We start from the raw sequence: 21,138 nt of genomic DNA on the forward strand, positions 1-21,138 counted from the left end.
AAACTGCTTCCTCTGGTTTTGGTCATGCTGTTTCTCTCCATCCTGGAGGCACAACAGGAGTTCCTAGTAATCTGCTATTGCTTATGGTGGGGATGACCTTTTCTTGTATTTGGTGGTACTCCAGCAGGAGGGCTGGACAGCTCCTACACAGAACTGTCACCTATTCATTATGTTCTATTTTAGAATCTTTTAAAGAAGGCATCCCCCCCCCCCCCCGCCGCCAAATAAGTGGTGAGGCTCCCAGTGTTTAGGAAGGGGAATTTCTATGGGTATTTGTCCATGTAGCCCCAGTAAGAGAGAGGGAAGGGCTGGCAAGTCTTGCTGATGGAAAGAATATCTGAGATAGAAAAAGTGAGTGTAGGCCTTAGTTCTGACCTCATGGCGGGGGACATTGTGAATGGAAAGCACCACAGTTCAGCTGCCATATGTCTCCTCTCTTGGTGTTCTTCTTAGGAGTTCAGGATGGCACATGCATTTGTCCCATCTTCCATTTTATTCTCGTAACAACCCTGTGAGTTTGAACAGGTTAAATGACTAAGAGCCAGTGCAGTGCAGTGGTGAAGAGTGATCTGGAGGACTGGGTGTGATTCCCCATTCCTCCATAATCCTTTCAAGAATAAAGGGGGGTTGCAAGGGAGGGAGAGAGAAGGGGATTCTGTAGAGCCCCTGTAGAGGACAGACCGCTGGGCTGCTCCACCTTCCTTCTCTTCTTGCATCATAAAGTGGCTGGTCTTTCCTATTGCCTGCATGTCTGACTGCTCAGGGCCAGCAGAGGAGTGGGCGGCAACCTCGGCCCATGCACGCTCGGGTGGCATTCATGGGCTTGGCTGGCCAGCCGCTCTGCCAGGGCTCAGGCAGGCTCACCCGCAGTGCCAGCGCCAGCCCATGAAGGGACAGTTCAGTAGCCGGGGAGGGGAGGGGAGGGTGGGCTTCGATCAACCCCAGGTGCTGGAGTCATACCCCTAACGAAGATGGCAGAAGGAGGCAGAGGTGAAGCAGCCTGGAGTTGGCGGCTTCTGGTGGTGGGACTGTGCTGCAGCCTCAGTCCTCTTTTCAGCCTGGCCTATATTTTCCTCACTGCTGCCTTCCTGGTCTGCAGGGGGGAGGGAGGACGCAGCTGGCCAAAAGAGCCTCCCACATGATGTGCGCGAGTGGCCCCTGGGTCCCGCAACCTCTCACAACCCCCATTGGATCTGTATCTGCATTTAAATACAAGATTTTTTTTCTTAGGGGGAAGGATCACCATTTTTCATCTGGGGAATGGTTTTATTTAAGTATTATTTCTGCCAATCATTTGTAGCCAAATGAGTTTTGTTTATGATGGGAACTGCTTTAAGTAAAATATAGTCATTGCCAACAGCTGCCAGGTCAAAGGCTGGTGGTTCTTTTTAAATCCATTTATAGCACGACTACTCAACGTTTACTGTTATCCCAACCTCAGTTTTCATAAGCTTAATTATGCAGTCTTGGTTTTTGTGGGAATACAAACAGGCCAAATGGATCCAAAGATTCCAAATATTGTAGAAGTTATAAGTTTTCCAAAGAGCAACATATGAAATGTCAAATTGCTTCCTGTAACTTGTTAACTTTGTAACTTGAGGAATTTGACAAGGCATCAGATGAGCAATTTAATCAAACAGTTCCCAGAAGAAAAGTTAAGAGTCTTCACTTTGGTCTATTACATTCTACTTGTTGGGTTTAGTATTCATTTCTCTTTACCTTTGGCATGAATTAAGCTGTTAGAACGTATTGCTATTTAATGTTCCCGGTCTCTCCTATCAGAAATCCTGCAGAATTGAAAAGGTTTCAGAGAGAATCTGTGTGGAAAACCTTTCGTGCTGTCTCATTCAGATACTACAAAGATTGAAGATTATATTTTCATCTTGCTAGAAGTGATTCTTGATTCCATATTTAAGCACATGATATACTTCAGTTGACCAAAGCAAATCTTCAAAATGCTGACACTTTTTTCCTTTTCATAAAATGGCAATGTAACTTTAACCTGTAATTATCTCTACTGCGCCTGCATATTTTCTTATCTCTCTTGTATCTCTTTAAAGAAGCCTTCTGTTTGAAGACTTTCTCAGCATTGTTCCACAACATAAATATTTAGAATGTAATACCTACTAATCTTAAAATTAAGTGGATTATCTCCATAAATTTGACATAGTATTCAGAGCTGTCATTGAAAACGGATTAACACAGGATTATGTAATACGCTGGAATGAATTTCAGTTGAAGCTTTTTAAAAAAAATGTTTGTAGTTTTCTGTCAGAAATAACTCTGAGCTAAAAGGTGCAAAATTGTCTTTATACTCAGTAAGTGGGTCTGGAAAGCAAATCTTTTCCCTCATGGGAAAAGTATCAGATCTTGGGCTATGGATAGTTTTATAGTAACAGTGAAAGTGTTAGAACTACTAGTCCAACTGAATGATTTGTTTCTGAATGCCAGTAAGTGGTAAAGTGTTATTCTTGACCTGACAAATCTGATTTTGGACTGCCTTTTTAGTTGGAGAAACCTTGAAGTTGTTGCAAAACAATTTTTTAAAACCCTGTCTTTGAGGGGAGTGCTCTATTGCAGCATTTCCCAAATGGTGGGTCATGACTCGGCACCAGGTCATAAAAGCAAAATGCTGGGTTACCTAATGTCCAGGGCTGGGGCCAACCACCCCACCCCTGTCCTTGCTCGGCGGGCACTGCACACCTGGTTTTGGACCAGCCGGAACGATACAGCAGATAAGCCATTGCACCATTTTTTTCACCATTTCACTAGATCAACTATAGATTAAGAAATATGCAGATCAAATTCAGAGACTATTAGAAACGTAAGATATTGATCATCTCAATAACTGTGATTATACTTGGGATATTTGGCAGTCAGGAAGGCTGGAGTGTAATCAGTTGGACAGAGAGGTATAAATGTCAACAATTTTCAACATGTTTCAAAACAAACATTTCAAAATAAACATTTTCAAAACAAAGTTGTTTACAGTACAGGCTTAAGAGTTTCAAAGGGGGTCACTCTTAGGATTGTGCTGCTGTTTTGGCATTCCTTACCTTTTGACGTGATACAGGTGTGGTACTCAAGGACTTGTGTGCTCATGACAGCCATATTATTCCTGTATAGTACAGATGTGTTTGGATATCCTAGTAAAGGGACAGAGTCATTCTTAAGCAAGTTTCTAACCATCTTACTGTATGTTTTAACATCCCAGGACATTAAAACAATACAGATCACTGAGGACAGAAATACATTTCAGTTGTTGATTCTGTTATGCTTCTGTTGCTGTTGGCCCATTTCTTGAAGCTACGGGCCTCTGAAGTGAGCTTCGACCATTGCATATTGGATCTTTTAAAGGAACAGTGGCATTCATAGCTGTATGTTTTCTTCTATGTAGTGGCACCTAGTTTGAGAATGATGGAGAAATATACTGTGTTTGAGAATGTTGGGGGAATCATGCTCACAAAATGATCTTAATTAGCAATGCTCATAATTTGCAGAATATAGTTTTACATGTCGCACACAAACATCAGATTTTCCAAGTAGTTTAGGTTTATGCTTTCGGTTCTTTAGTGAAGGATGTCTTCAAGGTCACCGTAATGTAAACCAGATGTCCTAAATATATGAGATCAGTAACCATGTTTATAAAGAAAGGCAGCTTAAATACTTTACAACTTATTTGCAGTAATTCAGCAACTACATTGATAAAGTCCAGCAATTCTGAGCAGTTGAATTATGGTACGGTCAGTTATTTAATTAGGAAACTTCATTGTCTTTAGCTCAGCAGTTGACATTGTGACACTGGTATTCCTTTACATCACTAATTCTTTCTTTTTTTCCATTTTACAGCATGAAAGACTTTCCAGGTAAGATCTTCAGCAAACTTTTCTTAAAGCATGCAGTTTAATCATTGCTGATTGTCAGTTGTGAATGAAGAATATTTTCTCTTGCTGATGAAGCTAGAACCAGTCATTCTGTAAGAGTTTCAAAAACTAGAAATGGTGCTGTGATCTGAAGTCCTTCTTCTTTGTCCAAATCAAATTTATATTATCAGTGAGTGTAAAAGGGGACAAATATTTCATCCATTTGAGTGCAGAATTTCTTTCCAACATCTTTCCTTTCAGCCTTCATGGAAAGCAGTGTTTATTTGTTGCATGCGTTGAGGCAACTTTTCCATAAAAATCACACATTTTAAAAAGAAGTCTTCTGAAATGCAGTGTTGAAATGCAGTGTCTTGATTGCAAGTGAACTTGATTTTTCATAGTGAGTTCTGGTACTATATCTGTCTCCAGGTTGGACACTGCAAGTTCAGCTGCTGGCACCAGCGATAGCTATGGTGATCGGCCCTCAGGACGCAGCTCTGCCTACACCAGGAGAGAGAATCGCCTGGCTGCCCTCAGTAGCAGAACGGAGGATGACACTAGCAGGGATTACAAAAAAGTAGGTCGTAGAATTGGGCAGGGAGGAGTTCTTTCCTTCTTCCCATATTCAATAACTTAGCAGCTCATATATATCTGTGATATTCAAACATTATAGATAGATTAAAAAATGTAAAAGTGTAATTATTAATTAACAGTTCATAGAGGTCAACATAATTTATTTTGTCATTTAAAAGTGTTGTTTATTATATACCTATATATCAGCAGTGTTGAACTCATTTGCTATGAGGGCTGGACATGACATAAAAGTGACTTGGTTGGGCTGGGGCCCAGGGGGTCTTCCTTTGCTGGCCTCAGAACAACACGGGGGGAAGGGTTCTTGGGCTCGAAAACCTGCAGCGGGGCTGAGTGGCTACCTTGAGAGGGCTTATCAGACCCATGAGCAAGTTGAGGCAATCCCCCTTCCTTGCTCCTAATCTGGCCTGGCAAGCTTGCTGGGCTTGTCAGACCAGATTTGGGAGCAAAGGGGGTGGGTTGCCTCAGCTGGCTCATTGGCCTGATAAGCCCCCTCGGGGCCAGATGTGGCCCTCGAGCTGCATTTTGACACCGCTAGTATGTATAAAGAAAAACATGTGTATAATATATGGGGGTATCATTTTGTACTTTTGTCCCCCTTCAAAAAAATGTAGATCTGGACCTGCTTTAGATTTGTTTTTTCCTTCTCTCCTTAACAAAATAATAATTCCCAGTGATATTTACTGACCAACAGTTAGAATAGTCTGTTGGCCAGCAGTCTGGGTCACAGTAGAAGATTGGATGTTCACAGCCATTATACAACCATTGGTGTTTGTTTGAAAATGTGAAATCTAATATTGAGGGAGACTTCCAATTGTCTTTTTGCCATACAGCTCTATGAGAGTGCACTGGCTGAAAATCAGAAATTGAAGTCAAAACTGCAAGATGCCCAGGTGGAGCTTGCTGACATCAAATCAAAGTTGGACAAAATAGCCCAGGTGAGAAAATGTGAGAATAAAGAGCACTATAATACTGAAAATTCAGAAAAGAAGATTGCAGTTTTGTTTAGTACTTTGTAATAGGGTCTTCCTGGCATCTGAGAAGGATTGTTGTTGCTTCTCAGGCAAAAATATTAAAAACAAAAACAAATGCTTGGTGCAGTAACAGATGCTACTGTTTCTTAACAAATACTTGAATTTTCTTGTGAAATACCTTTAATTACAGATGGATGATATCCCCAAGGTATACTCCAGAAAAGATTTGGTGATTTACAAACAGCAGTGTAAATCCTTAATTTTTTTTTCTCTCCCAAGCTTCTCTAGTGGTGCTTGTGAATTGTCAGCCCACTTCACCCTTACATCCTATTTACCTTGTTGCTTCAATAGACTGGTGATGAGGATCCCTTCCCATTTCTGCCCGATCTTGGAATCTGTTTCAGAAATGCCCAAGGCAATGAGTTGCATGTTGGGAAGTGTAATCTCTGAAGTGCACCAGTATATAATGTCAGTCAACTTCAGGACTACATTTCCCAGCATGCATCTTGGTGGGAGCAGGAGAAAAAGGGGGAGACAGAAAAAGTCAATTGGCTGGCTACCAGTTTGCTCTCTACAGCAAAGCATCCTCAAGGTATGGGATCTTGGGAGCATTTGAGGAAGAAGTGCTGGGATTTATACCTTGCTTTTTTCAACTGTGAGGAGTCTCAAAGTGGCTTATAAATTTCTTCCCTTCCTCTTCCCACAACAGACATCTTGTGAGTCAGGTAGAGCTGAGAGAATTCTAAGAGAATTGTGACTAGCCCGAGGTCACCCAGCAGGCTTCATGTGTGGGAGTGGAAACAAGCCTGGTTCACCAGATTAGAGTCTACCACTCTTAACCACTACACCTTGCTGGCTCTGTTCAGTTGGAGGCAGTTGGAGTTTGTGGGAAAGGTCCAGAAATTGTAAACAAGTTTAGAAATCTCGAGGAAAAGATTTCCCCACTCTATCTCCAAGTTCTTTGCTGTAGCGTGTAATTTTTTGGATGCTTTGCAATATACACATAGGTGTGGACAGATATAATTGGAGCCAGAGAAGAATTCAGAGTAATAAAGCTTTTCACGCTGCTAAAATTTGTATTCCAAGTCCAGAGAATGTGAACTTTGTAACTATAGTGTCTGCATAATTTTGTAAACTATTCTTTTTCATTTCAATAGCAGAAGCAAGAAAAAACCTCTGACCGTTCAAGTATGCTTGAAATAGAAAAACGGGTATGTATTTCTACTTTCCAGTATCTGTTTGCCTATTTATTATGAGTTTGGAGTGTATTTTGGAAAGAAATATAGAAAGCTGTATTTCTTCTGCAGAGAGCCGAATCAGTTTTTGCTCTGAGAATTCTTGGGTAACACTCAACTCCTAAGCAGTTTTACTTCTCAGACATGTCTATCAGCATTTGCTCACAGCAAACAATTCCATTTTAACTTTTTTCTACATAGTAAAATGCTGCCATTTAATAATAATCCATGCCTGCCTAGGAATTTAAGTCATCTGCTGACGACTTTTTCTGTAGTGGATACCTGTCTGAATATTTACCTGGTCGCTGATCTTTATTTTAAAGCTGTCAGGTTAAACGATTTGTATTCAACCAGATATTTGTTTAAAGGATTGTATTTTTGCAGGACTGAAGGTATCACACATGTGTTCTAAACAATGGGGCTCAGAAATTACTGTCCTTATTCAGTAGTTGATGCCAATTCTGTCTGTGTATTGATCATATTTTTGTCAAGCCTATCCTTGAAGAACAGTGATCAATCCAAGTTTACCCAGTTTATGTCTGTGTAGAGTTTTGAAACTGGATCTCTCTGGTCAGTTTTACAACTGTACCCTCTGATTTCAAGTCTCACACATAGACTTTTATTTTGCATATTTGAGATGTAGTAGTTTAAATGTTTAAAGTTGCTGTAATGTATATTGTTTTTAATCTGTCTCCTCCAGCAGTGGACTTATAGCTATTTTAAATAAATTACAAAAATAATTATGAAATTCACTTTGTGGCCTGCTCATGCTATCTTGTGATTCTTGATATCAGTAAATCTAATTCTGAACATGACCAGATTTATGGATACTTAAATCCAGAGAATGGAGTCATGAACAAATCTGAAAAAAAAAAGCCTCAGGTTTGCAAAAAAAATAAATCTGAAATTATGTGTGTGTGTATTTAATTTTCAATTCAAGGCTTGATTTCTGGCAGTAAAAGGGGTGTTTGAGGGAGGACTGACTGGGGTTAGACCTGCCATCAACCACCAGACAGCTTGATACCACATGACTTGCATGAATCATAAGGACTGGCTGCTGGCTACTGTTCAACTGCACCCCGACACACGCCCCAAAGCAGTGTGATATAGTGGTTATTTAAACTAGGATTTAGGAGACTTAGGTTCAAAGTGCCGCTCTGACATGGAAGCTCAGTGGGTGATCTCAGGCCAGTTACACATTTTCACCCAAACTTGCATCACAGGGTAGTTGTGACGATCAAATGGAAGAGAGGAAAAGATTGCGAGCTGCTTTCAGTCCCCATTGAGGAGAAAGATGGGGTATAAATCAAGTCCAGTTAACATGAGTATAGCTGCAGATGGGGTCAAATTAAAAACTGCTTTGGTGACAGGTGGGAAGGAATGAAGGAAGCATGTAAAAGTAAGGATATAGGGGTTGCCAGGAGGAGGGAAAGGGGAAATAATGTGGGAAAAGGGATACAGGGGGAAGTGAGGTGCTCCTTGCAAGTACTTTCAGATTCCACATCAGTGACTGGGTCTGTGCAAGTGGCATTAATTTTCCTGAGTAATGGCGGCCAAGGGGAGGGAAAGAGGGAAAGCAGAAGACAGGGGTGTATGAAGGTAGTTTGGCTGGGGGTGGGAGGAAAGAAAGAAGCAGGAAAAAAGCTGATGCTGTGGGGGCTTTCAGGGAAGGGAGGGAGGAAATAGTGGGGAGGGGAAAATGTGATGCTGTCCCCAAGTCCTTCCAGGTCCTCCACTCTTGTATGGCTGTTTCCTAAATATCATCACACAAGATCATTGATGTGAAAATATTGTTCCTAAACAGGAAAAACGAGCCCTTGAGCGGAAACTTTCTGAAATGGAAGAAGGAATGAAGGTATGAAATGTTCCATGCTAATATTCTTCTCTGTGCTTGTGCCATCACACAGGCATCTTGAGGGAGCAAAGTGTCACGCCTCATAAAAACCTTAGTGCTGAATGAACATTTTAACATCACATTGCCCTCTATTGGTTATTCTCTGTATCCCTTTTTAGTTGAAAGCATATTCCAGGCCTTCTTTCAGGCTTTCTATTTCAAAGTATTTATGTCAAGTTCTAACTGTTATTCAAGCCTGTTTTATTTTAAAAGAAGCTGCAATTGCCTTCTAGTATCATTTAGTTGAGGGACGGCTACTCTTCCAAATGTCATCATGGTGTGATAAAATGTTCCCCAAAGCTTCACTTGTAAGGAGAAATGTTCTCCATTCACAGGAAACATATGCTGTGCTGTAATGTTGCTTCTCCTTTGAATTTTGCATGAAATACCTTGGATTTGCCTGACTGGGGGTTCTCCTTACTGCTAAATGATGGTGACTCATTTGTTACAGAGCCTGAGTACCCTCGAAGGGATCCACGTAGGCTGCAAAGTAGACTTTCAATCCCTATCTAGTCATTTGCACAACTATGTGACCCTCCCGCCACCCGCCACCTCCCCCACCACTGACAATACAGCAGTTGTCTATCCCTGGCTTAATGAATGAACTTTAGGTTAGAAGTAGCCTGAATTGATTGTTTGATACTGTAATGTTTTCATGTTAATGGGGGATCCCCTGAATATTTCACCAGTGGCACCCTTTGTCTGACTTTTCACCCCCCCTGGCTTGCTGTTTAATTGTCGCAGGGTTTTTTTTCTTTTTAAATCATTATTGCTTTCAGCCAAGCAATAAATAGTAGCCAGAATTTGGCAGGCATCCAGGGTCTCACTGAAAGCAAATGAAGTTGATACAAAGTAATGGTTTGTGTTAGCTTTGTTCACCAGTGCAAATCCTAAGGCAAATTTTTCCTTTGTGTTGGCTTCATTTTCCCTCAGTGACATGGGTGGTCTGCCTAATCTTACTGCCTGTGTAACAGTTGCACTTTTTACCTAAATAAAGAGGGCACTTTTAAAAGGGAAAAAATGACCCTAATTCACAGACTATCTTGGACTGTGATTCAGCTTGTTTCAGAGAACCTCTGCAACTTCCCAGAAGTGGTATCTGATGAAGAGAACTTTGACTCTTGAAAGCTTGTCACTGAAAAAATGATTAGTTTCTAAGGTGCTACTTGGCTTGAATGTAGAAATCTCCAGCAGGTACTGGGGATGGGAAGACGTTATTTCTTTGGGGCAAACTGATGCTGACTGCCCCAAAAAGGCGGAGGCACGCAAACATTTTTTACTTTTTTAAAACTTTCCTTATGATTAATTGCCGTAAGAGAGTGAACCGTTTTCTAGTGGTTCTGGGAAGAGCAGCCTTGGCAGTCAGGAAGACTACTTTTGGTAGCAGGCAAAGTCTTCATACAAACACCCCAATGGGAGAGACTTCCCAGTCCCAACTTGGATCCTGGAAAAACATCAACCTCCCCTCCACCCCACAGTCTATGTTATGAATCAAATAGGATCACTGGCTCCAGCTATCGTCATACCTGTCAAAGAGAGAAGAACATGAAGAAGACAAGAAAGAGAGGCACCTACTAAGCTGGGTACAGAAGTGTGTCGGTGCTCCCAAAAAGCCATGCCTCTGATTCTGCATCTTCTGAGGTCAAACCTACTTAAACCAACACAGGCAATTTCCTTCTGTCCTGTTTTTGGAGGCAGGACAGGCAGACTCATTCTCAAGGATTCCAGAGTGCATCATAAGCACAAGTTTTTATACTTGCATGATAAAGGGGTTTTTGTTTTGTTTTGCAAAATATCCCCCTCTCCAGTACTGTTGAGTCTTAGTAAATGCAGCAGTTGTTTCTTGACTCCCAACCATAGAAGTAAGGTGCAGTGGACATACAAATCCTTGCACAAGGGCCCAATTCTGTCAGGTCAGTTATAGTTCTCCATCAAGCCAACCCATCGTGCTGTGAAAGCCAGCGTGGTGTAGTGGTTAAGAGCAGCAGACTCTAATCTAGAGGACTGAGTTTGTTTTCTCTGTTGTTCCACATGAAGCCTGCTGGGTGACCTTTGGCTAGTCACAGTTCTCTCAGAACTCTCTCAATCCTACCTACCTAACAAGGTACCTGTTGTGGGGAGGTGAAAGGAAGGAGTGTGTAAGTCACCTTAAAGATAGAGAAAAGGCAGGGTATAAAAACCAACACTACTTTTCATTGTATAAAATGTAACATCTTTTGAGGGCATCCAGGACTTACATTTGGTGATTTGGGTACATCTGTGAAGAAACTAATTTAAACAAAACAGTTTTACCCCTATAGATTGCAACATAGGTGGTAGTGTGATGATCTTATATGACCATCCTGGAACGCTTCAATCAACATTCCTCAAGTTATGTGAACGTAGCACTTACTTACACGTACATAAGACATGCACATCATTAATACATATTAGTTGTGGAAATTATGCAATCTGAGTGTAACGAAATGCCTCTTTGCAGATTGTAAATAAATACATTTACAATCTAACAGCAGCACCTCAGGCCCTGTGTGGGCTAATCCTTGGCAACTGTTGAACAGCCACTTGGTAGTTCAACAACTGTTGAACAACTACTCATCAACCCAGGAACAATTCTTGGATGAGTTCTTTGCAGCCTCCACTTCCCATAGCAGTTCTCTGAGGGCCTCTGCCTCTGAAGTTGCGCCTGAGTGTCAAAGGACCCTCGGAAACATCCTGAGGTGCATAGGTAGGCTGGAGGGAGGAGGAGGAGGAATTGGCAGTGATCCACCCCTCACACACCCCTGCATGAGAAAAGCAAGAGGGAAGCTCCCCATTCTAGATACCCTGCACCATTCTGGATGTTTTTTCTTCAGGCCTTGTTCAGTTGCAGCTACCTCTTGCCTTACAATGCATTACAGCATTATTCCTGCCAACATTAAACTGAATTAGCTTTGAAGCAAGAGTTCTCTTTTTCTCTGCATTGCAAGATGAGTCAACATTTACAGCTCTCATTTGTATAAGGAAGTAACATGATGAGAGGCTTTTTTGTGTGGTTATCTTTTGAGGAAATCATAGCTGTATTTCTCTCAAAATAACATCCTATGATACCTTAAAGACAGATCAATGTGTCGTTGAACAAGTTTTTGAAAATCAACACCTCTGTGCAAGTAGTGCACCAAGCAGGCTGTGCACATTTACTGTGTCACTATTTAAGGTGCTATTAATCAGACTTTTACATTTCATTTTTCAGCAGTTACTCTTGTCTAAACCAGTCAATTTCAGTGAATTTAGGCTGGTGTAACTCTACATAGGATTGCACGATTAGACATCTTGGCTGCCACAGACTACTTGAATTTTGTATTTCTTGCAATTCATTTTGAATTTTGTATTCCCCAATTCATTTGTATTCCCAGAGCCCTTCGGGGATGGGGCGGTATATTAAATTAAATAAATAATAATAATAATAATTTTGTATTTCTCACAATTTAGTTCTTCTTAACTGCAGGGTATTGCTTGAGATAACCATGTGTGTGTGTTTGTGCATTGGTAGAACAGTGTGTATGAGATAAATTTATGTCAGTTAGTATATATCACCTTGTATCAATAAAACATCCAATGCATTATAAGAAGTAAAGGAAGTCAATATACAAATATGCATAAATGAATTTTAAAAATCCAATAAAACCTGCAGTAGTAAATAATGTTACAACCATAGCACATACAGCACTGATGGATAATGTTCTAAATAGCTGTTTCATCAGCAAATGTATAAATGTTCCAATCAACAGCATGTAATTAGATTTAACAACAGTAAAAGCCAACAGTTGAGACAAGGAAAGAATCTCTCATTCTCACAAAAACTACAGCAGTCTGTCAAACTTGTTGTTTTCTCTGAACCCCATTTAGGCCTTCTGTGATTTGATACCTTGAGCAAAGCTCTCTGAGTGGTTAAAGCATTGATTTTCCTCTTTAAACTACTTCCTTGACTTTGCCATTTTTCTTTCTTGTCTGTTTTAGAGAATTGCTGTCTTCCTGCTATTACAAGTGCTGCCCTTGAAAACATTACACTGACTTTGTAGTTCTATGATAGTTTATTACATGATATTCAAATATTTCTGTTACCAAGGTGCATTGTTTTCCATTCCTTGTGAGTTTATTTCCCTTGGCTTCATTGCTTTGAACAAGAGGCAGTGATGAAAGCCATTTGCTGCCTTACAGGAGATGGTTACAATTTTCTGTTGCCCTGTAAAGGAGCTTCAGGTTTGTTTATGAAGTGTGATAATTCTTTGAAGTCAAGCCCCATTTGGGTTTCACTTTATCTCTTTAAAAGCTGAAGTTAGAATCTATCTTATGCTCTGATCTCTGATCCTTAGTTGAAAGGGAGAGGCTGATGTGTTGAAACCCTTTCCCAGAACTAGTTTGAACCCATGGTGCATTGTTGCCAGTTTCAAAGTCATGCTAAAATATTTTAATGAGAATTTATAAGGAGTGCTGAGGAAGACCTAAGCTTGATCCTTTCTTGTTTGTGGCATAAGAGTGATCATGCAAAATCTTCAGCCTAGTTGCTGTGAGGTAGGATCAGACATATGTGACTAGCCAAAACTATTGCATTATTACAGTGGGAGAAGAATAACATATTGTAACATTTGACAATAACATTTGACAATATAATCCACCTCTCACACACTCCTGCATGAGAAGAGCAAGAGGGAAGCTCCCCATCCTAGATACCCTGCACCATTCTGGATGTCAGGCCTTGCTCAGTCGCAACTGATTGCTGGAGCAGACATTCATGGAAAATATTTCTGTGGCCCTATTTTTAAGGCAGTTCTAATTTGTATAATCTCATTATAGTCTCCCCATTGGTTTCCAATTTGAAGCAGCTGTTAAAATAAGTTCAGTATCCTTTATGGGCCTAGCAACTTAGTGTTTGTGGCAGTCATAATACAGGTCATTCTCAGCATGTCTGATTCTCCGGACTGACATCCCATTTCATGCATCAGGTGTCTTATCTGCCCATAGCTTCTTTTTATAGCCAAAGTCACCTTGTGCTAATAAAGCAAATACTATTTGCACCCTGCTTTGCTGTGCTGTTGTTGCACTTCGGCTTATTACTTGTCCAAAAACTTCCATTTGAATGTGCAGTCTTGCCCTGCTGTGTGTGAATTTTTTTTCTTTGCTGTCAGCAGCTCACTTGGAAGAAGACATGGAAGACTGAGCTGGATATTTGACACAAGCAGTTCTGCTAAACTCTCAGGATTGCTTGGTTGCGATACTTCTCAACTTAATGGAATCAAGCAGTTCAACTATATATGCTTAATGAGCTGGCTGTTTTTAGCAGTTAAACCTTTTAAAGTATCAACATGCGCAGTGTTATCAGATTATACTATCCTGTTTCCTGAAACATATGATGATGCATTCAGCTTCTTGTGTGGATCCATTGTTATGCAACATAACTTCCTGGAGCATCTGAACAATTACATTAATACAACCTAAGTCAAGCATGCCAGCTTTTAGGAGTGTTCTGCAGTCAGCGAGTAAGGAAATGGAATATAGGCACTGGCATGTTGATTGTAGCTTGCAACATGTTTGCAAACAGGATAGCAAATTTTACTGTCGGTACTTTTTGCAGTTTTACTGGTTGCTTTCATAGGACTGGTGCAACCAGCTTTTTCACTCAAACTCATCTGGTTCCCCTGCTTTCTACAGTCTTATGTTTCACATGGCTTTTGTCCATGCAGGTCCCATGATCCAATATTTTTGGTGGTCAAAAGCTCATCCTTTTTCACTTGCACAGATCTTCATGGGATGCAACCCATAAATCCCAAGTTAAAATGAGTTAAAAAGAGAAGTTCATAAGTCACAACCAAGTGAATTCACAATTCATAAGTCACAACCAAGTGAATTATAGGCGTTTTCTTGGTTTGAGCACAGCATACCTGAAAGTGCAAAAGAGAGAGGGGGGTGATAGTGGAATGGAATGTGTATATTTCTATTTGGGAACCAATTTGTGTCACTTAAAAATACTAGGTTCAGTAATCTAAGAAGTACACTATTAAAATCCTTAAAGATTGCGATCTCAGTTCCTAAACCAGTAGAGATTCTACACTGAATAGGATAACTTTTGAAAGTCTGAAGTTTTCTTCATGTTGTTTTCAATGACCAAATTTTGATTGGTTTCTGCTGCACATCTGTGTTTGGAGACGCTAAAACAACTTTTAAAAAAGTTTAATCACTACACATAGTAGATTATATCGTGTTCAATTTAAAACACACATGTCAAAATAACTTAAGGATGCTGTGCTATGGGGCTCTTATTGTCTTTTCTGCTGGTATCAAAACGACATTCAAGATTTTCCACTTAGCAAGTGTTTGTGGGATTCAAGCCAATGAATGAGGCATGTCTACAGATAATTTTCACAAACAGAAGAGATTTCCATCCATGGAGAGTAACTTCTCTCCTGTTTCTTTTACTCCTTCCTTCTAAAATTCCCCTCCTGACATAAGGGAGACCCTAAGAACAGCATGAGGGTTGGAGGTCTGGAGTAGGGGAATTGATGAAAATACCTTCCTTTTGTCTGCAGAAATCTTCCATGAGTTCCAAACCATTACATCTTGTCAATTGAATTGTCCTTGGTGCCTTGCCAAAGACAGCTCATCTAGGACAATTTCCCAGAACCTCTGATTTTCACCTGTGTATTAATTCATATGACCCATAAGATCTGCCTGTGCTTTTTATTCCAGTTTCTATCACTATTATCGAAATATATGTTAACATTTCTCCTTTCAGAAACTGATGCATCTTGTTGTTTTACTCTTGTTTGTTTTATAACTCTTTTGCTCAATAAATACACATAACTACATTAAAAAGGGAGAAAACAGAGGCAAATACAAAATATTAAAAATCAGTATTTAATTGTTATACATTTAGTTTTACAGTTTTAACAAGATGTTTTTGAAGCTTTATCAACTATACATGAATTTTAGTAAATCACATATTTCTGCAAGCTCCTAGCACAAAATGGAGGATGAAAGACTTGTTGAGTGTTCGCTGACAAAAATATAAATGGATTCCAGGCAGCAGAAAGAGTTTTTTGCTAATTAATTTGATGAGTTAATTTCCAACAAGGCTTCATTCTGCATATACTCTTACTGTTTACCAGTTGTAATTTTTGTTGTGGATTTCCAGTGTTGACATATGCTATATCTCACTGGCCTAACTCTTTTTAAAGAAGGTAAAATTAATCAGCCTTTTAAAAAACTATTGTTTAAACTACAAATTGTCATTGTTTAATCATTTGACATTAATGTAGGATTTTGTTCTATTTTATGATAGAGAAAATGAACCCTCCTGTAAACTAAAATTAGAGTACTCCAGTGGCATACCTTAAATTAACTTGAATCAATTAGATCAAGTCATCCCAACCATTTTCAAACATAGAAAATTATAGAACAATTTAGAGCGTCTTTAAACTGTGCAAGCTAACTGCTGCAAGTACTATACTGCATGGTGAAGGATGGTGAAGTTAGTGATTTCATTACTTTTTAGAACCATCAATTTCACCTTGCATGATATTCCTTGTATTAAATGCAAAAGGTACTTTGGTCAAAATTCGGGTCAAATGAAGAGATCTATAATCTCTGTGTCCCCTATCGATCCTTTTAAAAACAATAATGGTATCTGCCAGTAACTTTAAAAACATAGGCCTTGAATTTAGCTTCTAGACCAGTGGTTCTCAACCTTCCTACTGCCGCGACCCTTTAATACAGTTCCTCATGTTGTGGTGACCCCCAACCCTAACATTTATCCATTTTACAGATGGAGAACACTGGTTGCAGAGAGTCTTAGGCAACCCTTGTGAAAGGGTTGTTCGACCCCCAAAGGGGTTGCAACCCACAGGTTGAGAACTGCTGTTCTAGACTGATATAATAGCCCAAAAGATCTGTGGCCAAATGGTGATATTATTTAGATTCCAGTTTCTGTCACTATTATTGAAATATATATGTTAACGTTCCTCCTTTCAGAGACTGATGCATCTTGTTGTTTTACTCTTGTTTCATGAAACAAAACATGGGTTTTATTCCATATTTTCATGCTCACACATAAAAATGTATGAGCTTAGATTTTGTCAGATTGCTGATTGATGTATACATACATGCTACATGGAAGTGAGTTTGGCTTATTATATCAATAATTGTTCTTGATGTGTAGTAACCACTGAAGCTGGCCCACTATGTTGAAACACATTTGGTCTTGTTTGAATGTCATCAGATGATATTCATTTGTATTACACAATGTACACTGAGGACTCCTTAGTCTGGTGGTTTGACTCTAGAGACTAAATTCAAGGCCTATGCTTTAATTTGCTTTTTACGTGAACTGTACTGTAAATTGATTAATTTGTGTATTCTGTCAGTAACTTTCCAAGGAAATTCATGTACTGAATTCAGTATTGACCTCTACAGTAAAACTTTTAGTGCATTCCATTGGAAAACATGAATGTTTCACTCACCTTATTAAATGTGAAATGCGGGTAAATTTAAGCCTTAGGAGAAACAAAATCTGAGGCCCCTCTTCAGTACTTTTAATGCTTCAACATATTGTCAAGCTTCTTGTGTGTCTATCTCTCATTGCTGCTCTTTTTTTCCTGCTTGTCAGCTGAATTCATGTTTCTGTGCTGTTTTATATCCTCTGTGTTTTGTCTTTTGTCTATCTTGTCCATGTCTCACTTTGCAGAACCTTCACCAGCTCAAACAGATTCACACTTTGAGACAGATGAATGAGCAACTGCTGGCTGAAAACAGGGCTCTGACCCGGGTTGTAGCCCGGCTCTCGCAGTCCACTGAACCCCCAGAGTCAGAAGAACTATAGCATCTCCCCCTCCAGTTGATCTTCTTCCTTCCACTCTTCCAGGCAGGTCTTTGCTCTTATTGTCTGTCCAGATTCTCTGTCATTCTTTCTAATATCTTCCTTTTTATGTGAGGGATGTAACTCTTGGGTAGCAGCAGGCAATATTCAGACATTGTGAATTATAAGTTCTGGTTCTAGTTCCTACAACCTTTATAGCAGAAGAACAGGGCTTAGCTGATGCAGACAGCAGTGATTTGCTTTCAGGTTTTGCCTATCAAAAGTTCTGCCTCAGCAAGTATTGTTCAGCTGGGTTGATGGCTTACTTGGGCTGTACTTTTCCTTAGAAAGACACCCTTCAATAAGGGATGAATAAACAAACTAGATAGAGCAGAAATCCAGAAATCTAGTTGTTTTGTGTTAAATTAGCAGCCCTTCCTTTATGGTGGTAAATCAGTAGTGCATCATGAATCCTAAAAATATATGCAAGTGACTCTGTTTGACATATGGATCAGTGTTAAGGGTGGCTAATTACTGAATTGTTTTATGGCATGCTGTGTCTGCTAAATGATTCAGTATAGCTGTATTTAAAAAAACTATTGTGTCATCGCTGAATTAATCAAGGAGAGAGCTTTAGCTCTTTTTTATGAATTGCTAAAGTGGTGTTTATTCCTAGTTGTGAAGACATGGATGGCTTCTGCACAGCATACTAATAATGTGTGCAAGACGTTATTAATGAACCTGGTTTCCACTGTTTGCCTTAGCACTGGAGATTTCACTCTCTCTCTCTCTCTCTCTCTCTCTCTCTCTCTCTCTCTCTCACACACACACACACACACACACACACACACACACACACACACACACACACACACACACACACACACACGCAGGAAGTGATTGCAAACAGTCCACATTAGAACATAAGAAAGATTAGAACATAAGAAAGAGCCTGCTGGATCAGACCAGAGTCCATCTAGTCCAGCACTCTGCTACTCACAGTGGTCCACCAGATACCTTTGGGAGCTCACATGCAAGATGTGAAAGCAATGGCCTTCTGCTGCTGCTGCTCCCGAGCACCTGGTCTGCTAAGGCATTTGCAACCTCAGATCAAGGAGGATCAAGGTTGATAGCCATAGATCGACTTTTCCAGGTTGCTGTGGCTCCTTTGGTTTCTCCATAAAGATTGCTAGTTAAGCGATTTTGTAAAACCTGGGTTGAGGGAAATTATTAATACTATACTGAGGTTAGCAGCTCTTAAAGAGTCCTATTAAAATCCCTATATTACATTTAGGTTTATTCCTAGATTCCAGCAGTGGGGGAGGCTAAAAACAGGAATAGCCTCGCTGCTGCTGAAAAGCCCCCCCCCCCCAAAAGGGTGGAATAAGCCCAAGCCCCCAGCTCCAGCAGGCAAAGGTCAGGTGAAAGTCAACTAATGCCAGCTCCATCCCCAGCCATGTCTCCGAAATGTCCCTGCTACATTTCTTTATGAATTGCTTCCCTCTCTGCCCCCTCCCCTTCTCATTTTAAAAAAGAAGACTTTCCTTTGCTGGCACACAGCTCACGGTGAAAATGTGAAATGTTATCACAGTAGTCTTTGGTCTGCCTTTTCGTTGTGAAGTCTGATTATGAAAAGTTGCGTGTTGCTTTTGTAATGCTTTGCACAACCTCATCTACATTATGATGTTCTTGAATATTTTAGAGGAAGATCAGTGATGTGTTGTGTCTGGACAATTCAATTGGTTCTACTGTTCAGGAACATTATTTAAGTTCGTGTGTTTTGGAATTTTTGGAATTTTAGATCTACTCAAGCAAATTTTTAAAAAAGCAATAACCGGCCAGCCTAGGCTGAAATCAGATTGACATTTCATTATGGGTTCTTAAAAATAACTTTCCCCTTGTTGCAACTCACTTGGTTACCACTAGTAAAAATTACATTCACCCTCCAAAGCAGTTACTTTCTTCTGGGGGCAAATCTCTGTTGTCTGGAATTCATTTGTAATACTGGGAGATCTCTAGGTCTCACCTGGCTATTCGCAGTCCTATGCAGCCTCTAAATGGCTTGATACTGTTTGACTTGCATGACTCAACTAGGCTTGGCTGCTTGCTATGATTCAACAATAGCTACCATATGAAAGCCAGTGTTTCATAGTGATTAGAACTTCAGAGTAAGGTCTGAGAGACCCAGTCCCATTGTTGTATAGAAACTCACTGCGTGGTTTTGGACCAGTCACATACTTTCAGCCTAACCTACCACACAAGGTTGATACATACATTAAAAAGGAGGAGAGGAGAATAATGTAAGCTGCTTTGGTCACCACAAAGAGACCAAAGAAAGGTGGAGAGTGGTTGTGGAGAAAGGTAGAGTATAAATGAAGCTAATAAATCATCAACATAGCTGAACATGAGAGGCAAATAAAAGATGGGTTAGTGAATGGCTGGCAAGAAGACAATGACAAGGGGAAAGGGGAGAGGATATGGGGGTTGCTAGGAGGGCAGAAAGAGAAAATAGTATGGAGCAGGGGATACAGGGGTAAGTGAGATATCCTCCCACAAGTCCATGAAGGTTCCCTATGATGCCCAGGAGCCAGCACCACACTACTGGGTCACGTTTTCCTAGGTGGAGGCTGCTGGGATGGGAGAATGCCGAAGACAGAGGGACAAATAAATGTACCATGTATACTCGCCTATAAGCTGAGTTTTTCAGCCCTGTTTTAAGGCTGAAAAATGCCCCCTCGGCTTATACACAAGTCACTGCTTACCAGCCGGCTCTTCAGGCCTCTGCCGAGGCTGGGGGCGTGGCCGGGACGACCTCCCTGCAGCTGCACAAGCTGCTTGTTGCTGCCCTCCTTGGAGGGTGAAGGGGAATCCTGGGAGGCAGAGGGAGCTCCTTATTTGGGCAGTGACTCCCCCTGATGTCATTGCCCAAATAAGGAGCTCTCTCCACCTCCTGGCTGGGTTGGAGGAAGCCCAGCCTGCCCCTAGGTGGAGGGAGCTCCTTATTTGGGCAAAGACATCAGAGGGAGTCACTGCCCAAATAAGGAGCTCCCTCTGCCTCTTGGCTTCCCACCTTCGGCTTATACACCAGTCAATACATTTTCCCAGGTTTTGGTAGTAAAATTAGGTGCCTCGGCTTATACACGAGTTTATACGGTAGGTTTGCTGTTGTGTAGGAAGGAGAGAAGGAAGCAGGAAGAATAGGAGCCTATGAGGCTTTCAGGAAAGGGAAATAAAATGGTGGAGGAAGGGGAAGTGAAATGCCTCCCCTAAGTCTTTGCAGATTCCCACGTGTATATTGTCAGTCATATTGCACCAAATGTATGTTTGAAAATTCCAGCAAGGCAGTCCAACAGACTGCTCTTTCGCAATCTAAACAGAGAGCTGGAAGGGTTAATCACAGAGTGACAGCTCCTGGCTTCTGTCTCCAACAAGTTCGGTCAGAGTCACCTGAGGAAGGCTGGCAGCAGCAGGCAAGCAAAGAATGCTCCGTCTGCTCCTTTTATGAAGATGTAGCCCCTTCTGTATGCAGAAATGCATTTTGTATTTGACTGTTGTACATGACTACAGTATATAGAGAAATTATTTATTAATGCTGCAAATTGTCTTGCATGCAAACTTTCCTGTTATATGTTTTGAATGAGTAGCATATTGTTTCAAAACGTGTCACTCATTCTCAAAGGGAGAATATGTTACCAGGGGAGGGAGGGTTGTTTGTGTGCTCTTCAAAAAAAATCTGGGAAAATAATATTACCTC

General features: G+C 40.6%; 1 protein-coding gene across 9 annotated transcripts in view; it reads left to right on the forward strand.

Annotated features, from left to right (window-relative positions):
* The window catches only part of PPP1R12B (protein phosphatase 1 regulatory subunit 12B), a 114,495-nt gene that overhangs the window by 88,885 nt on the left and 4,472 nt on the right, over positions 1-21,138 (forward strand). For 4 of the 9 annotated variants that reach the window (XM_048496685.1, XM_048496686.1, XM_048496692.1 and 1 more), the window contains 6 exons: positions 3,850-3,866; positions 4,293-4,440; positions 5,288-5,392; positions 6,586-6,639; positions 8,468-8,518; positions 17,274-17,450. In XM_048496685.1, the coding sequence (XP_048352642.1) occupies positions 3,850-3,866; positions 4,293-4,440; positions 5,288-5,392; positions 6,586-6,639; positions 8,468-8,518; positions 17,274-17,408 (510 nt within the window). In that variant the 3' untranslated portion in view covers positions 17,409-17,450. The remainder of the gene's footprint in view (positions 1-3,849; positions 3,867-4,292; positions 4,441-5,287; positions 5,393-6,585; positions 6,640-8,467; positions 8,519-17,273; positions 17,451-21,138) is intronic. The other 5 variants (XM_048496688.1, XM_048496689.1, XM_048496694.1 and 2 more) reach the window with 3 other exon arrangements.

Source organism: Sphaerodactylus townsendi, linkage group LG05 (genome assembly GCF_021028975.2).
Source record: "Sphaerodactylus townsendi isolate TG3544 linkage group LG05, MPM_Stown_v2.3, whole genome shotgun sequence".
Classification (NCBI taxonomy): domain Eukaryota; kingdom Metazoa; phylum Chordata; class Lepidosauria; order Squamata; family Sphaerodactylidae; genus Sphaerodactylus; species Sphaerodactylus townsendi.